At 38.6% G+C, this 23224-nt stretch overlaps 1 protein-coding gene across 1 annotated transcript in view; it reads right to left on the bottom strand.

The window, feature by feature from the left end:
• The window catches only part of EXOC2 (exocyst complex component 2), a 273565-nt gene that overhangs the window by 183563 nt on the left and 66778 nt on the right, over positions 1 to 23224 (bottom strand). Inside the window, exons 3-4 of the mRNA XM_037070417.1 lie at positions 22699 to 22875; positions 1521 to 1647 (exon numbers count right to left, since the gene is read on the bottom strand). Coding sequence (XP_036926312.1) covers positions 1521 to 1647; positions 22699 to 22875 — 304 coding nt within the window. The remainder of the gene's footprint in view (positions 1 to 1520; positions 1648 to 22698; positions 22876 to 23224) is intronic.

Raw genomic sequence — 23224 nt, 5'->3', positions numbered from 1 at the left:
TCACTAAGATTAAGACAAGATTAAGATGTCAGAAAAATTGATAAAGTAAGATATAAAGGTAAAGGTATTAATTATAAAAGTTATACAAACACTGTTCTAGACACTAAGAAAACTCTAGATTTCATTGCAAGGCATCCTGAAAGATATCACCTGCCACAATTCTACTGAAGTAAATAAGTATGAATTAAGTATAATTATAGGCAAGAGTTTTAAACAAAATAAAAAACTACACTGGACTTAATTACTCTAAAATTTTTCCCAGAATACAAGGCCCATCAAAAATCCTATTTTTATTTCAAGTGCCATCTAAACATTTAAATTTATCAGCTCCAGAAAATGCATTAATCTCATGTCATGAAAAGTATTAATTATTCAAATAATAAGTTTTGCAGAACTGAACCAAAATCAATGGAGCTACTATTAAAAACAGTATATGAACCCCTATGTTTAATGAAAGTTATTTACAATAGCCAAGATATAAAAGTAACCTAGGTGTCCATTGAAAGGTGAGTAAATAAAGGAGCTATGGTGTCTATACATAAGTGCACAATGGAACTTACCCAACAACAACAAAAAGAATGAAACTTGCCACTTGACAACATACATTTCCACAGTGGTGCAGCCACTGTGGAAAACAGTATGGAATTTCCTTAAAAAATTAAAATGGATCTGCCTTTTGACCCAGTGTTCTCACTTCTGGGAATATATCCTAAAAATACCAAAAGACCAATTTGAAGGAATACACCCACCCCTATTTCACGGCAGCATTATTTACAGTAGCCAAGATCTGAAAATAGCCCAAATGCTCATCAGTAGATGAACAGATAGAAAAGCTGTAGAACACTCACACAATGGAGTACCACATGGTTGTAAAAAGGAAGGAAATCTTACCCTTTTCAACAGACAACATGGATGGACCTAGAGAGTATCATGCTAAGTGAAATAAGCCAGTCAGAGAAAGACAAGTATCATTTGATCTCACTGACATGTAGAATCTAATTAACAAAATAAACTGACAAAGCAGAAATGGAGTTATGGACACATAACAGGCGGACAGCTGTCAGAGGGGAGAGGAGAGGGAGAACTGGATGAAAATGATGACAGGATTAGCCAAAGGACACAAATGCATAGTCGGAGACAACAATGTGGTGATACCCAGAGGGAAGGGTGAGTGGGAACTGAGTGGAGGCCAGCAAAGGCAAGGAACTAGCGATATCTGTAATAGTGCCAACAATATAAGAAAAAATATTTTAATTTGAAAAAACTTTCAAGATATTTTCTTTCTTCGCAAAATGTACATTCAAAAACCCGATGAAGTAAGTAGTTTTTGCCAAAAGTTTTAATGGGACCATTCATTGGTAGTAAAGCTGACCAGGCTTCAGAAATAACACTTGTCTTCCAACAATGAAGGTGTATGAAATTGTGCTTCCCTGGATGTTTCCAGAGTTTAACTGTCTAAATATATAAAACCTTTTATCAACTGAAAATAAACAAAGCTGAAGAAAAAAAATGCTACTCACTTTTCAATCTCAATGCCAAGTGGATTAGCAGGACGTAAGGACAAGGGAGGAATTCCTTTATTCCTGTCAGTACGCATATCGTAATAATTCATCTCATCAACCCACACAGCAGACTGGTCCAAAATACCTACCAAAATGAGGAGCACATCCTTAGTAAGATACAGACAACTTCAGGTACTTTCTAAGGTTTGCAAACTGCTTTATTTTTTCAAGATCTTAACGCATGCTAAGGTAATTTTAAGAGATTTGAGAACACAAAGGCTCTAGTTTTTTTTTAAATTTCTGGTAGTTTAATTAAAAACACTAAAAATCTACTTTGAAAAAAGAAAAATAACACCAACAGCCCATTGTTTCACTGTGCATTACTTAACAGAGAAGACAAATTAAGCCTCTGATAAAAAGATATGCTAAAACAAATGTATTTTACACACACACACAAAAAACCCCACAACCAGTACAATTAATTTGGTATATTCAACAAAATACCCAATAATTTCTTATATAAAGAAATCAGTCAAACACCCTCCAAGGAGTGCATAGCTTATGTACTAGAACTGATTCAGAAAAAAAAATGAATAGGAATATGACCTATAAAAATAGTATTGTACCTTCTTTGAGGCTCTTTGTCATGCATCTTGGCATCTAACTTACCAGTTTACCAAACTTCAGACCTGGGCTGAAAAAAAAATGGGCAAGTGCCAATGGGCAGAGAGGTGAGGCTGGAGGCTGGGCAGGCTTCATGAAGAAAGGATATTTAATCCCAGGCAACTTCTAGTTGTACGAACCTTGGTGAACCCACTAATTTTATCAGCAGCCACATTCCTGCCCATATGCAACAGGAGACTGTCAGAAGCTACGCTCAAGTCCAGATGCTCCTGAGTTCAGTCAGGTAAGACTTTACTGAGCCAACACTGTGCTAGGCCCTGAGATGAGGGGAGCAGGAAGTTAGAATAAAATTAATATTATACTTTCAAATCAGTTTTCTTTATCTTCTATATAAACATGATATGAAATGATGTTCGATTCTGTTAAATACCTCCAGGAAACACAGTTTTTTAAAATTTCAGTTTAGTTTTAAAAAATGTTAATTAAAATTAGTAAATAAGAACAGTAATGTATACATGTACAAGGGGTCTGTCTAGAAAGTATCCAGCCATATACTATGAAAAATAGGGACATTTATTGAATAAAATACAAGACACAAGAAACATTGTACATAGGACAATAATACCCAACTCCCCTTCAAAGTAGGTACCTTGGGACCTCACACAGTTCTCTCAGTGTCTCGCCCACTGTTCAAAATATTCTGTAAAATCCTCTATTGGAATCACCATCAGCTGCCCTGTTGTATTTTCCTGAATATCACTGATGGTCTGAAATCTCTTCCCTTTCAAAGGCTATTTTATTTTAGTTTTGTTAGAAGCCAGAAGTTGCAGGGCACCAAATCTGGTTCACTGGTAGCAGTATGTATGACTCAAGTCATTAGCAACTGTAGCACTACATTCCTTCTGCTCTAGCAGCAGCTGCCACAAAATGAATTTTGTCAGAACATGTTTCATGCCAAGATCCCATGTCAAAATCTCAGACACAGTAGCTTTGTAATCCCCAGATCAGCTTTCAGTTCTTGCACTGTCAGTTACAGATCTTTGCTGATTGCAGCCCATACGCGTTCAACATTCTCATGTGTTCTGCTTGCTCCAGGCCTTCCAAAATGTGGATCACTATTAACAGATTCTCAACCATATTTGAAGTGTTTGTGCCTCACTGTTATTTGCACTGCACTCATTGCATTGTCCCTAAGAGGCTTCTGAAGCATCTGAATAGTTTCTATGGAGAAATGTTCAAGCTTAACCCAAAATTTGGTGCAGATTTGTTGCTCTATTCACTAAGTCATTTTTAATTTGACACCCACACATGCTCACTCAATGGTGTCTACTGTCCCCACTGACTAGTACAGTGAAGTCATTACTGTTCACACATGTGCATTCCAGTCCACTCTCCATGGCTGCCAGGTTACATCGATTTCATGCAAACCATTTTTGTTACGGTAACTGTGGCTGGACTTTTTCTAGACAAGCCTTGTATGTATGCGCATACATGTATGTACATATACATAAATACCATTTTCAGATTTGCCTTAAATCCCTCAAATTTTTATTGACAAAAAAACTAGGAATTTAGGAAAGTTAATGCTGCAGAAAAGCTCTATACGATAAAAAATAAAAACATTTGTGAAATTACTTACTTTTCTACACCAGAGAGGAGCATGGCCTGGATTTAACCGCACCTCTACTATTCATACATTATACAACCATTAATCAAGTACTATGTGCAAGACACTATAAGACCAAAAGGACGAATTTGACATTATTCTCAGATTAGGAGGAGAGATGGTCATGCACAGAAATAGGTATGAAAAAAAAATATTGTTCAGCAGCACGGAAGCCATGAGAGGACCTCCAGACCTCTTCCCTTGAAGTTACAAGTTACACAGCTATAATTCCACAAAGGATTCTCTGCTCAACAAAGAAAAACATCTGAGACATCTGAAGGAGGATACATCTTAGCTAATGGCAGAGACATAAGAGAGAAGGGGACAGAAACGGAAGCCATGGGCACTTCTATCCCCGTGGAAGCCATAACAGCGAAGGGGTGAAGGACAATGATCACTGGACAAACCAGAAAGGGAGAAACAGTGATCAAGCCTCAGTAGCTGACACACATGGAATCTGGGCCCAGGGTAAAGGTCAGAGAAACAATGCAAAAAGTCAAACAGCTCCACAGTAAACCACCAGACAAGGGATTCCTCAAATGTGACAAGCCACCCACATCTGTGTCCTGGCAGGCAGCAAAATCCTCACTTGGAAGATGCAAAAGGGCTGAGAAAACTTCCAGCCTAAGTGGTCTTTACTCATTATGACTAAGTACATTGGGAAGAGCAGAACCACATTCTCACAAAACCATTGCCCCAGCCAAACCCTCCTGCACTCATCTCCACACAACCTAGTAGAGTCTGAGTCAAATCAGACAGAACTCCTTCACTGGCAGCTTCTGGCTACCTGAAGGTGAGGGCACTAAGACCACTCAAAAATCCCATACCCCACTACTTTTAATCCATGGGAACGGTGCCCCAAGACCCAGGTGAGGAAGGGTTGCCAACCTCCTCAGGAAATAACAGGCACATCCCATGGCCCAGGTTACACTGCTCCACAAAGATCCTAGAAGCCACAGGAGTTCACATAAGAAAAAAAAAAAAAAACTTGCACTTGTGTACCATCTAATGTAAAACAAAAGAAAGACGTCTACTTACCAACCTGCTAAACAGTGAAATGTCAAAAACTTTTTTAAAAAGTTTCATTCCCAAAAATGTTTAACAGAAATAATCCATCGAGCATAACAAACAACCAAAGTAACAAAGGAACTTGGAAAAAAATGAAAAATTTTAAGAAAATAAACTTAAAATATGAAACAGTGTGATTTAAATAACAGAGAATTCAAGATCGCAGTTTTTGAAATAACTAGAGATACAAAAAAACCCAAAAACCTCAGAAGTGCAATTCAGTGATCTCAGAAATAAAATGAATGAATAAAAGGTCTACTTCACCAAAGACACTGAAACTATGACAAAGACTGAAACAGAAATTCTGGGGCTGAAAAACACATAAAAAATAAATAATTTCCTTGCAAGTTTAGGAAATACAGCTGACTAGAAAGAGGAGTGGGATTACTGATATAGAAAATAGTAATTTAGCAATTGAAGACTCAGGCGGAAGAAGGGCGACTCAAAAGAAAAGAATTCTATGAGAACTATCTGAGTCATTACAAAAAAAACAATTTAAGAGTAACGGGTATACAAGCAGGCACAGAGCTGGCGAAGGTAACAAGAGCCTATTCAAAGAAATAATCAATGAGAATTTCCCAAACCTATAGAAAGAATCAGATCCCCAAATTCAAAAAGCTAATGAGTACACCTAATTATCTCAATCCACAAACACCTTCTCCAAGGCATATTATATTAAAATTGTCAAAAATTAATGACCGGGAAAGGGTTCCCATGACAGTAAAGACAATGGTAACAATGAAAACCCCATTAGATTAATGAATTTTTTGGCAGAAAAACTGAAGCTCAGAGATACAGTAACCAAATATTCAAAGAAGAAATCACAAGCCAAAAAATATATCCAGGAGTTATGCTTTAAATATAAAGAAAAAATTGTTTTCCAGACATACAAAAGCTAAGAGAATTTACTACCACAAGATCTACATGAAAGAAATTCTGAAATACTTGCAATAAAAATGCATAAGGTTACAAAACTATGAGCAAGATGACTAACAGACAGAAGCATGAAATTCCAACCCTTATTCAGAATAGAGTATTAAACACTTAAAAGAAAAAGACATTAGCTACTGCAACATGGAAATCAATGCATGGAGGGACCCAAGACAGGGAAGGAGTAAGTGGAAGCTACACTAATCTCCTCCCAGGACCAATCTGGAATTACAACTGAACTGTAGAGAGATTGTCCTGAATAACCAACTAAACACTAGCTGGAGAGTAGCCTTATAACCAAGGACACACAGAAGAAACCACATCACCACAACATGACTGGTAGGGAGTGTAAAGGAGGTGGGAGAGGACTGATTGGCCTCCCGTGGGTGGCAGGTAAATTCAGGAGGGATATTTCAGCAACCAGGGGGTTCCCTCTGAGAAGTGTGGGGTCTAAACCCCAAGCTGGGCTCCCCAGCATGTAGCACCAGAACCAGGAAAGGAACCCAGATAGCATCCTGCAGCAGGATTTCTGTCAGTCAGGGAGAGACGGCTGGAGACACAGAGAGCCTCTTAAAGGGCTAACTCACAAAATTCCACGTGCAGCCACTTACCCTAGACTTCAGCAGAGGCAAGGTAGTGTGGGCCACAGATACTTAAGGAGAGTCTGGGGCTGGTGACTCTGGGGAAAGAACTGAAGGAACAGCCTCCAGAAACTCTGTGCTGAGTCACTCCCTATACTGCAGAAGCCATCTTTCTCAAGCAGAGCACTCTTCTCCAAGTGGCATCAGCCTGAGGGAAAGCAATGGACTCACCCACAGGAATTACTCTTACCCTAGCCTGTGGAGCTTAAGCCTAGTTAATAGGTACAACTTGAGGCTATATCACCAATTTAGTTTAACAACTAGGTTGGTTCTCTGGGAGCTCTGGGACTTTAGCTAGCCCTCCTCCAGCTCGGTGCTGGTAAATACAGGCCTTACTGTGCAGCCTTGTTCTTTCAGCATACACACAGGCAAAGGAGAGGGCGTGGATTTCTGATAGCTCCAAAGAGATTGCCCATGACCAGTCACAAGCAAAACCTGACAAAGAACTGAACCAGAGTTTTTGAAAATCTACCTAATATATAGAAACAAATACAAAGAAGCAGCCTAAATAGGAAGACCAAGAAACAGACCCCAAATGAAAGAATAAGAGAATTCTCTAGGAGAAAAATGAAGTGGAGGCAAGCAATTTATCATCTAGAGAATTTAGAGAAATAATTATAAGGACACTCAACAGCTTGAAAAAAGACATAGAAACCATATAAAAGGATGAGTCAAAAATAAGAAATGCAGTATCTGAAATAATAGACTGGAAGGAATAACAGTATTTTAGATGAGAGTGATTGGGAAGATAAGGTAGGGGGGAAAACAGGCAGAGCAGCAAAAAGAAAAGAGGAAATTTTTAAAAATTAGGAGAGATTAAGAAACATTTTCGATAACATGAAATGTAACAACATCACATCACTGGAAAACTAGAAGACAGTGAACAGGGACCCAGAAACTATTTGAAGTAATAATGACTGAAAATTTCCTTAATCTAGTGAAGAAAAAAGACACACAGGTCTAGAAAGCTCAGAGTCCCAAACAAGTTGGACCAAAAGAGACCTACACTGAAACACTTCATAATTAAAATGGCAAGGCTTAAAGACAAAGAGAGAATCCTTGAAGCCACAAGAGAAAAGCAGGTAGTTATATACAAGAAGCACCAATTACACTATAATCTGATTTCTCAACAAAAACATTTGAGGCCAGAAGAGAGTGGTATGAAATATTCAAGGTGATGAACAGCAAGGATCTACAACAAAGGCTACTTTACCCAGCAAGGCTACCATTTAAAGTTGAAGAAGAAATAAGAAGCTTCCCAGAATAGAAAAAGTTAAAGAAGTTTTTAACACCAAATCAGAACTGCAACAAATGCTAAAGAAAGGAAAAGAAGAGGAAGAGGAGGAGGAGGAGGAGGAAGATGTAAGGGAGGAGGAGGAGGAAGAACAACAAGAAAAACAAGAAAAAAACAGGAAAATGGGCTAACAATAACTTGGCACTAAATATGTATCTATCAATAATCACCTTAAGTGTAAATGGCTTAAATGCTTCAACCAAAAGACATAGGGTAGCTGAATGGAAAAGAAAAGAAGACCTATGTATATGATGCCTCCATCTCAGATAGAAAGATAAATACAGACTAAAAGTAAAAGAATGGAAAAAGACATGTCATGCAAAAGGAAAGGGAAAAAAAGCTGGGATACCAATATTTATATCCAACATTCACTTTAAAACCAAGGCTATCATAAGAGACAAAGAAGGGTACTACAAAATGATAAAGGGAACAATCCAACAAGATGTAACCCTAGCAAACATTTATGCACCCAACATAGGAGCACTTAAATATGTGAAGCAAATCTTGATGGACATAAAAGGAGTAACAGAAACACAGTTACAGTTGGAATTTTAACATCCCACTGATTTGAATGGAGAGAGCTTCCAGACAGAAAATCAACAAGGAGACAGGAGCCTTAAACAATACACTAGATTAAATGGATTTAATTGATATCTTGAGACAATTTCACCCCAAAGCAGTACAATATACATACTTATCATTTGCACATGGAATATTTTTTTGGACAGACCACATATAAGGACACAGAACAAATCTCAATAAATCTGAAAAGACTTAAGTCGAATCAAGCATCTTATCTTCTCTTACCACAATGCTATCAAACTATGAATCACAAAAAGAACACTGATAAACACATAAAGACACAGAAGCTAAATAACATGTTATTAAAAATGAATGGGTCAACAATGAGATTAAGGAAGAAACAAAAAAAATACCTTGAAACAAATGACAATGAAAACACAACCACCCAAAATCTGTGGGAAAATGGGAAAGCAATCCTAAGACAGAAATTAATAGTATTAAATGCCTGTCTCAAAAAAACAACCCAAAGCTCAAATAAACAATCCAACTTTTTATTTTCAGTTATTTTTAAAGAGTGGGGACGGAGGAAGAAAGGGAGAGAAAAATCAATGTGTGATTGCCTTTCACACACCCCCACTGAAGACCTGGCTTATATCCCAGGCATGTACCCTGATTGTGAATTGAACTGGAGGCTGTTTGGTTCGCAGGTGGGCATTCAATCCACTAAGCCACACCAGTCAGGGCACAATACAACTTTACACTTAAAAGAACTCAAGTAGAAAAAAATTTTAAAAAGCCCAAAGTGAGTAAAAGAAAACAAATAATAAACATCAGCCCTGGCTGGTATAGCTCAATGGATTGAGCGCAGCCTGCAAGCCAAGGGATCGAGATTTGATTCCCAGTCAGGGCACATGCCTGGGTTGCAGGCCAGTTCCCAATGGGGTACCCATGAGAGGCAACCATACATTGGTATTTCTCTCCCTCTCTCCTTCCCTTCCCCTCTAAAGATAAGTGAATAAAATCTATAAAAAAATCAGTGCTCTTAAAAACTGATTCAAAAGATCAATGAATCCAAGAGCTGGTTCGTTGAAAACATAAATTGACAAACCTTTAATAAGACTAATCAAGAAATAAAGAGTAAAGAATTCTGGTCAAGATGGAGGCATAGATGGAAACACTCGGCCTCCTCGCACAACCAAATTTAAGGACAACAAAGATTTAGAAACAAAAACACAACCAGAAAAGACAGAAAACTGAACTGTACTGAAGTCCGACAACAACGAACCATTCATCCAGACAGGTAAGACGGGCTGAGTCTGCGCCGGCAAGGAGGAATCGCAGCAGGAAAAGGCAGTGGCTGCCAGACCCAGCCGAGGGGAGGAAACAAGCAAACCCAGTGAGGTGCGCAAGGCAGTTGGCTGACCTGGCCACACATTCATGTGCAGATAAACAAGGCAAAAATGGGCAGTGAGACAGACCAAGCAACCCAGGACCCCAGAGACTGGAAATAAAGCCTAAAAGCACCAACTCAAAAAACTTGTGGAGGTTGAGGTGCCAGCAGTATCTCCCAGCCTCACAGGAGAGTTCGTTGGAGAGACCCACAAGGTCCCAGAACGTACACAAGCCCACCCACCTACGAATCAGCACCAGAAGACCCCAATTTGCTTGTGGGAAGCAGCAGAGGGGACCGAAATCCAAGAGAGAGCAGAACAAGCGCCATTATTCCCTCTCTGATCCCACCCCCACATACAGCATCACAACCCAGCAACTGGGTTGCTCTGTCCTGATGAACACCTAAGCCACTGCCCCTCATACGTAACAGGCAGGACCACACCAAAAAATTATGGCTCAAACAGAAAAATAAATCAAAGCCCCAGAACCAATACTTTTAAGTGGCCAAGGGATATCCAACCTATCAGATGCACAGTTCAAAACACTGGTGGCCCTGGCCCTGGCTGGTGTAGCTCAGTGGATTGAGCGCAGGCCTGCGAACCAGAGGATCGCTGTTTGGTTCCCAGTCAGGGCACATGCCTGGGTTGCAGGCCGGTTCCCTGCAGGCCAACTCCCAGCAGGGGACACACGAAAGGCAACCATACACTGATGTTTCTCTCCCTCTCCTTCCCCTCTAAAGATAAATAAATAAATAAAATCTTAAAAAAAAAAAAACACTGGTGATCAGGATGCTCACAAAACTGGTTGATTTTGGTCGCAAATTAGATGAAAAAATGAAAGCTACACTAAGTGAAATGAAGCAAAATGCACAGGAAATGCAATAGTGATGGAAAGAAAACTGGGACTCAAATCAAGGGAGTGGACCAGAGGAAGAAAGACACAACCAAACAGAAAAGAATGAACAAGAATTCCAGAAAGTGAGGAGTGGTTTAGGAACCTCCGGGACATCTTTAACCATTCCAACATCCGAATTATAGGGGTACCAGAAGGGGAAGAAGAAGAGCAAGAAGTGGAAAACTTACTAGTTTTGGGGAGAATTTCCCCAGTCTGGCAAAGGAAATAGACTTCCAGGAAATCCAGAAAGCTCAGAGAGTCCCAAAGAAGGTGGACCCAAGAAGAAACACACCAAGGCACATCATAATTACATTAGCCAAGATTAAAATGAAGGAGAGAATCCTAGAAGCAGCAAGAGATAAGAAGACAGTTACCAACAAAGGAATTCCCATCAGACTGTCAGCTGATTTCTCAAAAGAGACCTTTCAGGCAAGAAGGGGCTGGAAAGAAGTATTCCAAGTCATGAAAGGCAAGGACCTACATCCAAGATTGCTCTGTCCAGCAAAGCTTTCATTTAGAATAGAAGGGCAGATAAAGTGCTTCTCAGATAAGGTAAAGTTCAAAGAGTTAATCATCACCAAGCCCTTATTATATGAAATGTTAAAAGGACTTATCTAAGAAAAAGAAGATAAAAAATATAAACAGTGAGCCCTGGCTGGTGTAGCTCAGTGGATTGAGCACAGGCCTGCGAACCACACGATCTGGTTCAATTTCCAGTCAGGGCACATGCCTGGGTTGCAGGCCAGTTCCCAACAGGGGACACATGAGAGGCAACCATACATTGATATTTCTCTCCTCCTCTCCTTCCCTTCCTCTCTAAAGATAAATAAATAAAATCTAAAAAAATATATAAACAGTGAAAGGACAGCAAACTCACAGTTATTAACAACCACACCTGAAACAAAAGCAAACTAAGTAGACAGCTAGATCAGGAGTGGAGCCATATGAATGGAGATCACATGGAGAGTTAGCAATAGGGGAGTGGCAAGAGGAGAAGGGGGGAGAAGGTACAGAGAATAAGTAGCATAGACAGTGAGGAGAAAATAGACAGGGGGAAGGCAAGAGTAGCGTAGGAAATGTATTAGGTAAAGAACTTATGACGCATGGACAGGGAAAGGCGGGAAATGTCAGGGGAAGGGGTGTGCAGGGTGGAGGAGAATGAAAGGGGCGAATGGGACAACTGTAATGGCATAATCAATAAAATATATATATTTTTTCCAGTACATTCACCTCTATTAATAAAAATATAAATTAATACATCATCTAAATAAAGAATCACAATACAATTGTGTTCCTATTTATCAACACAATCATTGCAAACATTTGGGGAGTGTTACTGTTCTTGTACATTATGATCCCATAGAGCAGTTTTCTTTGGTTTTCTAAGTGAAGGCTGTTGAGCAAACACGGATGATCTGTCCATATTCCCTCACATATCACTGATAGCTTTTATATCCAAACAAATCAACTAACATTCAAATATGACTATCATAAATACACATCAGAATTTTAATAAATTGACATTTTCTTTAAAGGGAGGTTTACAAAATTACTTAAAATGTACGTGTCCCTGTGTCTTACTATAAAGTAAAATAGCATGCCTTTCTTCATGAGATAAACAAAATCCTCTGTAACCTAAAATCAGCAACTTCATTTATTTTAATACATTGTGCATTCTAGTGTCCTCAATCTTATATACACATGTAATTATGAGTGAAGCTCACCTAATATATAAGAGTTCACAGGTTATTAAGGAACCAACATCACCACACTGATTTCACACACACCAGGAATAAAAACATAGTAGCATCAACTGATAAGAGACTGGAATCACTTTCATATTTACTCCCCCAAATATTTTAAATGCTGTCAATATATTATAGTTAAAATTCTGAGTAATTATACATATCTACACTCCATCCCCTTGATATTTTGAAGCACACTGAAAAGTACTGATTGATGTTCTTTAAACTTTGGATGATTCTCCATAGTAATTATTCTGATTTAGAGCAATACCTGGAACCTATCATTATGTGAATTATAATGTTTTGAGAATTTTTTTCCCCATACATACCTCCCTGAATTTTTACACCTTTCAAGCCACTTTCACAAGTAAATTCTTTGGGGTTACGGGAATTGTGTAATTTCACAAGTCATTCATTCTTTATGAATGTAGATATCCACCCCAGTGTGCATCTCCCTGATACATAATGAGGCTGCAGGTCCACCTATACCATTTTCTACAATTTCCCTTCTAATCTTTTTTTTATACTGAGTATTCTTATATGCCTCATAAATAGTGAATGTTGAAAGAAAGTGCTTTAAATGTTCGATATGTTTTGAATGTAAACTAACATCTTGCCATAGCTTCTACATTTCTAGTTTTTCTCCAGATGGATGTCTCTCATATTGGGTAAGGCAGCTCTGATGACTAAAACACTTATATATACTACTTTTGCATGGTTTCTTCTCCAGTACACGTGACCTGATGTCAAAGCGTTTTGTCACCTAGTCCACATTTATAAGCCTTATTTCCAGTATAAATTCTCTGAATTTTAGTAAGGGTTGGAAGTGGCTAAAAGCTTTATCTCATTATGCACATTTAAAAGGCTTCAATACAGTACAAATATACTTTATGATGAATGATCATTGAGGACTGGTTAAAGCCTATACCACATAAGGTACAATATAAGGCATACCTTTGCTGTGAATTATTTGTTGTTGCATAAGGTTTGAGGGCTGTAAAGATGCTTTACCAGATGCACAAAACTTACAAGGTTGCTCTGATATATGAATTTTTTGATGCTGAGAAAGGTTATAGTACAGGTTAAAGGCTTTACCACATATTTCACATATACAAGGTTTCTCTCCAACATAAATTTTCTGACACTGAGTAAGGGTTGAGGTCGAGCTAAAGACTGCCACATTGAGTATATTCACCAGGCTTCTATCCAGTGTGAATTTTCTGATGTTGAGTGAGGTGTGAGATCTGGCTGAAGGCTTTCCCACACTGTGTACATTCATAAGGCTTCTCTTCACTATGAATTTTCTGATGTTTACTAAGTGTAGATAGGTCCCTAAAGGTTTTGCCACACTGACTACATTCATAAGGCTTCTCTCCAGTATGAATTTTCTGATGTTGAAAAAGTGCTGACTGCCTCCTAAAGACTTTGCCACATTGTGTACATTCATAATGCTTCTCTCCAGTATGAATTTTCTGATGTTCAGTAAGTGTTGACTGCTGCCTAAAGGCTTTGCCGCATTGTGTACATTCATAAGGCCTCTTCCCAGTGTGAATATTCTGATGCTGAGTAAGTGTTGTCTGATGCCTAAAGGCTTTGCCACCTTGTGTATTCATAGTGCTTCTCTCCAGTATGAATTTTCTGATGTCGAAAAAGTGCTGACTGCCACCTAAAGACTTTGCCACATTGAGTACATTGATAAAGTTTTTCTTCAGTATGAACTTTTTTATGTTTAGTAAGGTATGAGGTCCGGCTAAAAGTTTTGCCACATTTTGTACATTCATAATGCTTCTCCCCAGTATGAATTTTCTGATGTTGAGTAAGTGTTGGCTGATACCTAAATGTTTTGCCACACTGAGTACATTCATAAGGCTTCTCTTCAGTATGAATTTTTTTAAGTTTAGTAAGGTATGAGGTCTGGCTAAAGGTTTTCCCACATTTTGTACATTCGTAAGGCTTTTCACCAGTATGAACTCTCTGATGGCACCTCAGGTTTGAGGACCATGTAAATGCTTTGCAACATTGTATACACTCATAAGGCTTCCTTCCAGTATGAGTTGTCCAATGTTGTGTAAGGTGTGAGGACCACCTAAAGGCTTTGCCACATTGTCTGCATTCATAAGGCTTTTCTTCAGCATGAATTTTCAGAGGTTGTGTAAGGTTTGAAGACCTCCTAAATGCTTTCCAACATTTTCTACACATAGGAGAGTTTTTACCTGTATGAATTCTGTAATGCTGAGGAATATTATAGGGCTTTCTAAACACACTGCCACATTTACTACATTTGAAAATTTTCTCTCCTGTATGAATTTTCTGATTATCATTAACATTTGAGGACTGGCTAAATGTTTTAGCCCATTCTCTACATTTACCAGGATTGTATCCCATGAGAACTGTGTGATAATTAGAAAGGGTTGATGTAATACAAAACACTTTGCCATATTCTTTAAAAAATTCAGGCTTCTGTCCAGGATAAATTATTTTATGTAGAGTTCCACCTGAAAACGAGTGACCTGTTTTACCACAGTTTTCACATTTATGTTCTTTGGTGGGATGTCTTTTGTTAACTGTATTTAGATTTGATATTTGTTTAAATTTTATTTATTTACTTTTAGAGAGGAAGGGAAGGAGAGAAGGAGAGAAACATCAGTGTATGGTTGCCTCTCATGAGTCCCCTGCTGGGAACTGGCCCACAACCCAAGCATGCGTCCTGACTGGGAATCGAACTGCGATCGTGTGGTTCGCAGGCCCACCCGCAGGCCCGTCCGCACTCAATCCACTGAGCTACACCAGCCAGAGCTATATTTGATATTTGATTGAAGAATTTCCTACATGGTAAATATTTGCAAACTTTCTCCCTGAGAGCAATTATTTGTTTCTTCAGTGCTATTTGAAGATTGCTTTAAGCATTGGATATTTTTACTTTGTTTGTCTGTCTTCTCCTCAAAAGGAAAAACTTGATGAGTATTGTCATTTGAAATTTGGTCAAAGACTTTTCCACTTTCATAGTGGCTGTCTGCAAGCTGACTCTTTCGCTGGACACTACGATTTGACTCAGGGGTAAAATTCTTACAATGTTCACTGCATTGACTACTTCTGTCCTCATCACACACACTCAGTGTTTCTTCAAAAATAAAATCTTCTATTCCTGACCTTTCCAAGAAGTACTGGTTGCCTGGGGTGCGGACCAGGTTCCAAGCTGAAAGTGTGCAAGAGACAACCACACGTCGAAGGTTCTCTTCTTTTCTTTCTTCCTGCCTTTCCCAGTCTAGGGGGGCATATATTGATGTTTTTTTCTGGAAACATCCCAGCCCTCCTTCATTTGCTCCAAAAAATGTGACCAGGCCTGGCTTAGAAACAACAAGATCCAGGGAGACCAGGTTGCTGTAGTTCTCCAGCATCACATCTGAGTACAATTTCCGCTGAGCTGGGTCGAGGCATTCCCATTCCTCCCGAGAGAAATGTATTGACACGTCCTTGAAGGTCAAAGATGGCTGAGAAGCTGCCATGTCTTCCTGGTGCTGATCTTCCTCTGTGTTCTTTGACCATATGCTGAGGAGTCAGTTTTGCATTTTGAGAATGTGTCTTCAAAGGCACAGCCCTTTTATTTATTCCCAACACAATCACTGGCAGAAGGACCGGGAAATGCTGAGAGGCCCACCCTCTTCTCTCTTTTGTCACGAGGAGGCAGGACAGTAAGCTGCTACAGGGAGACCACACTGAGTTTGTTGTTCTGTCTTCATGTGCTCTCTCCTCTCACAGAGGTCCACAAACTGCTATAGCAATAAGAACGCATGCTGCTCTCCTTAACCGCACACCCAACAGAGCACTTTAATCAATAAAATCTATTTTAAAAAAATAAAGAGTAAGAATCCAAATAAATAAAATCAGAAATGAAAGTGGAGAATAACAACCAACACCAGAGAAATACAAAGGACTGTAAGATAATATTATAAATAAATATATGTCAAAAAACTGGACAACACTGACAAAGTGGATAAATTCCTAGAAACACACAATCTTCCAAAACTAAATCAGGAAGAGTAACAGAATCTGAATAGACAGAATACACCTAATTAAACTGAACCAGTAATCAAAAAAAAAAAACCCAAAACAAAAGTTCTGGATCAGATGGCTTCACAAGTGAATTTTACCAAATATTCAGAGAAGAACTAACACCCCTCCGTGTTAAACCATTTCATTAAATTCAAGAGGAGGGAAGACTCCTAAGCACATATTGTGAGGACAGCATTGTCCTAATTCCAAAACCAAATGAAGAACTACAAAAAAAGCAAATTAGGCCAATATCCCTGATGAACGTAGATGCTAAAATGCTCAACAAAATGTGAGCAAATCAAGTACAGCAATGCATCAAAAAGATCATACACCATGATCAAGTGGGATTTATTTGAGAAATGCAATGTTGGTACATTTGCAAATTGATAAATGTGACTCACCACATAAACAAAATGAAGGGTAAAAATCACATGAGCACATCAATAAATGCAGAAAAAGCATTTGATAAAATTCACCACCCATTTATGATAAAAGAAAAAAACTCTCAACAAAGTGGTGATACAGGGATCATACCTAAACATAACAAAGGCCATTTATGACAAACCCACTGCCAGCATCATACTCAACAGACAAAAACAAACTTTCCCCTTAAGATTTGGAACAGCAATGTCCACTTCAACATCTTATAGAAAGTCTTAGCCACAGCAATCAGACAATAAGAAATGAAAGTCATCTGAACTGGAAAAGAAGAAGTAAAATTGTCTTTATTTGCAGATGACATGATACTGTATATAGAGAACCTCAAAGATACCACCAAGAAATTACTAGAACTAGTAAACAAATTAAGCAAAGTATCAGAACATAAAATTAATGTCCAGAAATCAGTTGTATTTTTATATGACAATAAAGAACAGAAAGGAAAATTAAGAAAATCCCAATTCTTTTTGATGCAATTGCATTCACAATTGCATCAAAAAGAATACAATACATAGGAATAAACCTAACCAAAAATGTAAAAGACCTGTACTCAGAAACGTGTAAGACACTGAAGAGCCCTGGCTGGTGTGGCTCCATGGATTGAGTGCCAGCCTGTTAAACAAAGGTTGCAGGTTCGATTCCCAGTCAGAGCACAGGTCTCCAGTGGGGGGCACTCGAAAGGCAACCATACACTGATATTTCACTCCCTTTCTTTCTCCCTCCCTCCCCCTCTGTCTAAATAAATAAATAAAATCTTAAAAAAAAAACACTTTAGAAAGAAACTGAAGAAGATATAAATAAGGAGAACTACATACTGTGTCCGTGGGCAGGAAGAATTAACATCATTAAAATAACCATAATACCCAAAGCAATCTATAGATTCAATGCAATTTCTATCAAGATACCAACAGTGTATTTCATAGAACTAGAACAAATATTTCAAAATTTTATATGAAAGTATAAAAGACCCCACACCGCAACAGCAATCTTAAGAAAAAGAACAAAGCTGGGGGAATCACATAAGGTATTTGATACCTAATATCACACTACACTATAAGACCATAGTAATCAAAATAGCCTAGTATTGGCACAAAAACAAACACATAGATCAATGGACCCAAACAGAGAGCCCAGAAATAAACCCAAACCTTAATAGTCAATTAATATTCGACACAGGAAACAAGCATATACAATGAATTAAAAACAGTTTATTCAATAAACTGTGTTGGGAAAATTGCACAGATACATGCAGAAAAAATGAAACTAGACCACCTTCTCACATCACACACAAGAATAAATTCAAAATGGATTAAAGACTTAAATGTTAGACCCAAAACCATAAAAATTCTCAAAGAAAACATAGGCAGCAAAATCTCAGACACTGTTTTTAGCAGTATTTTATTAGATATATGTCCCTAGGCAAGGGAAACAAAAGAAAAAATAAAGAACTGAAACCACATCAAACTGAAAAGGTTTAGTAGAGCAAAAGAAAAATCAACAAAATAGAAATACAAGCCAGAGACTTAGAGAACATATTCTCCGATATAGCTGATAAGGGGTTAATATCCAAAATCTTAAAGAACTTACAAAACTCAACACCAAAAAAAAAAAAAAGGAATTACTAATTGAAAAATGGGTAAAGGACCTAAACAGACACTTTTCTAAACAGGACATACAGATGGCCAATAGACATGAAAAGATGATCAACCCAGCTAGTCATCAGAGAGATGCAAATTAAAACCACAATGAAATACACCTGCACCTGTCAGAATGGCTATCATCAGTAAATCAACAAACAAGTGCTGGCAAGGATATGGCAAAAGGGAACCCTTTTTCACTGTTGGTAGAAATACAGATAGGTGCAACTACTATGGAAAGCAGTATGGAGAGACCTCAAAAATTAAAAATGGATCTGCCTTTTGACATGTCAATCCCACTTCTGGGACTATATCTGAAGGGATCCAAAACACTAATTCAGCACCCCTATGTTCACTACTTCATTGTTTGCAATTGCCAAGATGTGGAAGCAGCCCAAATGTCTATCAGTAGATGAGTGAATAAAACAACTATGGAGTATTTCCATACTCCATACTACCCATGGTAGTATTATGGTATTTCTCTTTGTTTTTCTTATTTTTTTCTTCCAGCTTTATATCACACATATAAGTGAAATCATATGGTTCCTGACTTTTTATGTCTTGACTTATTTCAATTAGTATGATATTCTTAAAATCTACCCATGCTGTTGCCACTATGAAAAACAGTATGGACATTCCTCAAGAAAGTAAAAATAGAGGTACCATATGATCCAGCAATCCCTATCCTGGGTATCTACCCCAAAAATTTGAAAATATTTATTCATAAAGATATGTAACCTGCCCCGGCTGGTGTAGCTCAGTGGATTGAGCTCAGGCTGTGAACCAAAGGGTCGCCAGTTCAATTCCTAGTCAGGGCACATGCCTGGGTTGCAGGCCAGATCCCCAGTGGGGGCCACATGAGAGACAACCACACAATGATGTTTCTCTCCCTCTCTTTCTCCCTCCCTTCCCCTCTCTCTAAAAGTAAATAAAATCGGACACTTCCACCAAGATGGAGGTGTAGGTGGAAACACTGTGCCTTCTCCCACAACCAAGTTTGAATACAACAAAGGTTTGGAGAACAAAGACACAGCAAAGAACAGAGAATTGAACTATATGGAAGTCCAACAACAACGAACCTTTCAACCTGACCGGTAAGAGGGGCGGAGCCAGCAGCAGAGCAGGGACAGGCAAGAAAGATCCCCCGACCCCAGGTGCCCAGGCAGCTCCGCATTGGGCTGACCCAGTGAGGGTGCAGGGCAGCGCGGGCTGGCTTCGGTCACACATTTGAGCACAGATAAACCAGCAGGGAAGTAAGCAGTGAGACGGAACACACAGGCCCCAGTGGGCGAACCCAGTGGCGGGCTGACCGCGGTTGCACATTCCCACACAGTGGGACAGACCTTGGCCCTCGGTGGTGGGCAGGAGGCGGCATAAGGGGCCCGCCATTGCTTTCCTTTGACTCCGCCTCCACATACAGCATCAGAACCCCGCAACTGAGTGGCCCGGCCCTGGTGAATACCTAGGGCTCTGCTCCTCATACGTAATAGGCACGAACAGTCCAAAATATGGCTCAAGAAGAACTCAAAGCCCCAGAGCAGATAACTCTAAGCAACCAGGAAATAGCGAACCTCTCAGAGGCACAATTTAAGACACTAGTGATCAGGATGCTCAAAGAACTGGTTGATTTTAGCCACAAATTAGAGGAACACATGAAGGCTAAACTAATTGAAATGAGGGGAAATGCACAGGAAACCAAGAGTGATGGAAAGGAAACTGGGAATCAAATCAAGGGAGTGGACCAAAAGGAAGGAAGAAATGACCAAACAGGAAAAAGTGAAGTTGCAAGAATTCAAAAAAATGAGGAGAGGCTTAGGAACCTCCAGGACATCTTTAAACATTCCAACATCCGAATTATAGAGGTACCAGAAGGGGGAAAGAAACAGCCACAAGTGGAAAACTGATTTGAACAAATAATAAAGGAGAACTTCCCCAGTCTGGCAAAGGCAATAGACTTCCAGGAAATCCAGGAAGCTCAGAGAGTCTCAAAGAAGTTGGACCCAAGAAGGAACACACCAAGGCACATCATAATTACATTAGCCAAGACTAAAATGAAGGAGAGAATCCTAGAAGCAGCAAGGGATAAGGGGACAGTCACCTACAAAGGAGTACCCATCAGACTGTCAGCGGATTTCTCAAAAGAGACCTTACAGGCAAGAAGGGGCTGGAAAGAAGTATTCCAAGTCATGAAATCCAAAGACCTACAGCCAAGATTGCTTTATCCAGCAAAACTTTCATTTAGAATGGAAGGACAGATAAAGTGCTTCTCAGATAAGGTCAAGTTCAAGGAGTTCATCATCACCAAGCCCTTATTATATGAAATGCTAAAGGGACTTATATAAGAAAAAGAAGATGAAAAATATGAACAGTGAAAGGACAGCAAACTCACAGTTACTAACAACCACACCTAAAACAAAAGCAAACCAAGAGGACAGCTAGATCAGGAGTGGAACCATAGAAATGAAGAACACATGGAGGGTTAGAAATAGGGGGGTGGAAGGGGGAGAAGGGGGGAGAAGGCACAGAAAATAGCATAGAGGGTAGGTAAAAAATAGATAGTGGGGAGGGCGAGAATAGTGGGGGAAATATAGAATCCAAAGAACTTGAGACACGTGGTTATAAACTAAGGGGGGAGAATGGTGGGGGAGGGAGGGTGCAGGTGTAGGGGAATGAAGGGGGGGAATAGAACAACTGTAATGGTATAATCAATAAAATATATTAAAAAAATAGATAGGGGTGAGGGCAAGAATAGTAGGGGAAATATAGAATCTAAAGAACTTGAGACACGTTCATAAACTAAAGGGGGGAAGGGGGAGGGGTGTGCAGGGGGGAGGGGCATGAAGGGGGAATAGAACAACTGTAATGGGCTCTGGCTGGTGTAGCTCAGTGGATTGAGCACGGGCCTGTGAACCAGACAACTGAGGTTCAATTCCCAGTCAGGGCACATTCCTGGGTTGCAGGCCAGTTCCCAGCAGGGGCCAGTTCCCAGCAGGGGATGCACGAGAAGCAACCATACATTGATGTTTCTCTTCCTCTCTCCTTCCCTACCCCTCTAAAGATAAATAAATATTTTTTTAAAAAAAGAACAACTGTAATGGTATAATCAATAAAATATATTAAAAAATAAATAAAAGTAAATAAAATCTTTAAAAAAAGGATATGTAACCCTATATTCATCATAGCAATCATAGCATTATACAGGTTAGCCAAAACATGGAGACCACCTAAGTATCCTTTGATGGATGACTGAATATATAAATAATGTGGTTCATGCATACAATAAAATACTACTCATATGTGATATGGAAAATAGAAAACAAAAAATTAACAATCAAAATAAACAAACTCATAGACACAGGCAGTGTGGTAGTTAACCAAGGGTATAATAGGGAGGTTGAAGAGGGTAAAAGAGGTCAAGTATATGGTGACAGAAGGACACTAGACTGAGTGGTGAGCACACAATGCAATATATATGATACATTACAGAACCGTATACTTGAAACTTAATGTTATTAACTAATATCGCTCCAATAAATTTAATTTAAAAAAAGAGAATTTTTAAAAATGAAAAAAGTTATAATTTTTGAACATTTACCTTTTGTAAGGAGCACTAAGCACTTTACTTGTATCTTCTAACTCATTTGATCCTCTAGGATAGGTAATAAGATTACTCAACTTTCACCCCCAAAGAAACTAAGCACTGAAGTTCCACAGTTAGTAGCACTAGAGCCCAGATTAAAAGCAGAGTCTGGCTCCTCAGACCAAGTTCTTCATTATTCTAATATGAGAATGCGGGGTTAGGTGTATAAAAGCGTAACATGTAATATGCTACAGGGTACAATGAAGAGTTATTTTTAATTTAAAGGGCTAAAGGCACCTCCTGATCAGGCAGCATTTTGTTCAGGACTGAAAGGAAGGAGAAAATGAATGAAAACAGCATGGTACTTAGATATTACTGCTAATTTGGTCAAATCAGGAGGATTATTTCACCTCAAATCTTAACCATATAATAGAAAAAATGCAATTCAAGAATAAATGTACTTAAGGGGAAGGAACATTAGTCAAATCAAAATTTTAAATGAGCAGATTTTATAAAGAATTTAGAATGATAGTTCTGTCAGGATCACCACCCTTAGGTACTTTTTCAAAAGTAATGCAAATTTTAACCAGTACCCCATTCCTAATAAGATATAATAGTAGGTAAATTTTAGACTAATCTACCAGTTTGAAATTTCAATAGACAAAACCCACTTTTATTCTCATTTTCAGAATAACATCATGAAAAGTGATACCTATTTTTTCAGGTTTGAGTAGCTTGAAAGATACTGTTGAGGTTCCTTTGCCACCTGACTTGGTTGTGACAATTATGTCTCCTTTGTCATTTTTGGCTTGTCCCACTCGACATACTATTTTACTTGCAGACATCCATTCTGCTGTCAGGAGGCAATTATGTCCACAAATTGTCAGGCCTGAAAATAAAAACATGCATGAAACAAAGTTAACAAGAATAATAAGAGTTAATTGCGTCTATTACATGAAAAGGCAATTCTTCTTTTTCTTCTTAGTAATACCAGGCCTTTTCAAAAACTGAAAAATAAATCTAGAAATAACATTTCTTTGTTCAATATTTATTCAATATTATTTCTATTATTGAATATACCAAATATTATTTGCAAATACACCACTGTCTCTATTGATTTTTGCCTAATCTTTTTTTCTAATAGTTAAGACTTCTTTTAGATTACATGTAAGTTTCTTTCAACATCAGTGGAATTAGATAATAATTGCCACAATAATAATGTTTAGGCATTCTGATTA

The sequence above is a fragment of the Sturnira hondurensis genome, unplaced genomic scaffold (genome assembly GCF_014824575.4).
Source record: "Sturnira hondurensis isolate 20B ecotype Veracruz unplaced genomic scaffold, ASM1482457v3 Scaffold0001304, whole genome shotgun sequence".
Taxonomy (NCBI): domain Eukaryota; kingdom Metazoa; phylum Chordata; class Mammalia; order Chiroptera; family Phyllostomidae; genus Sturnira; species Sturnira hondurensis.
Note: the sequence above shows the minus strand (reverse complement) of the source record. Positions and strands in the feature narration are given on the sequence as shown.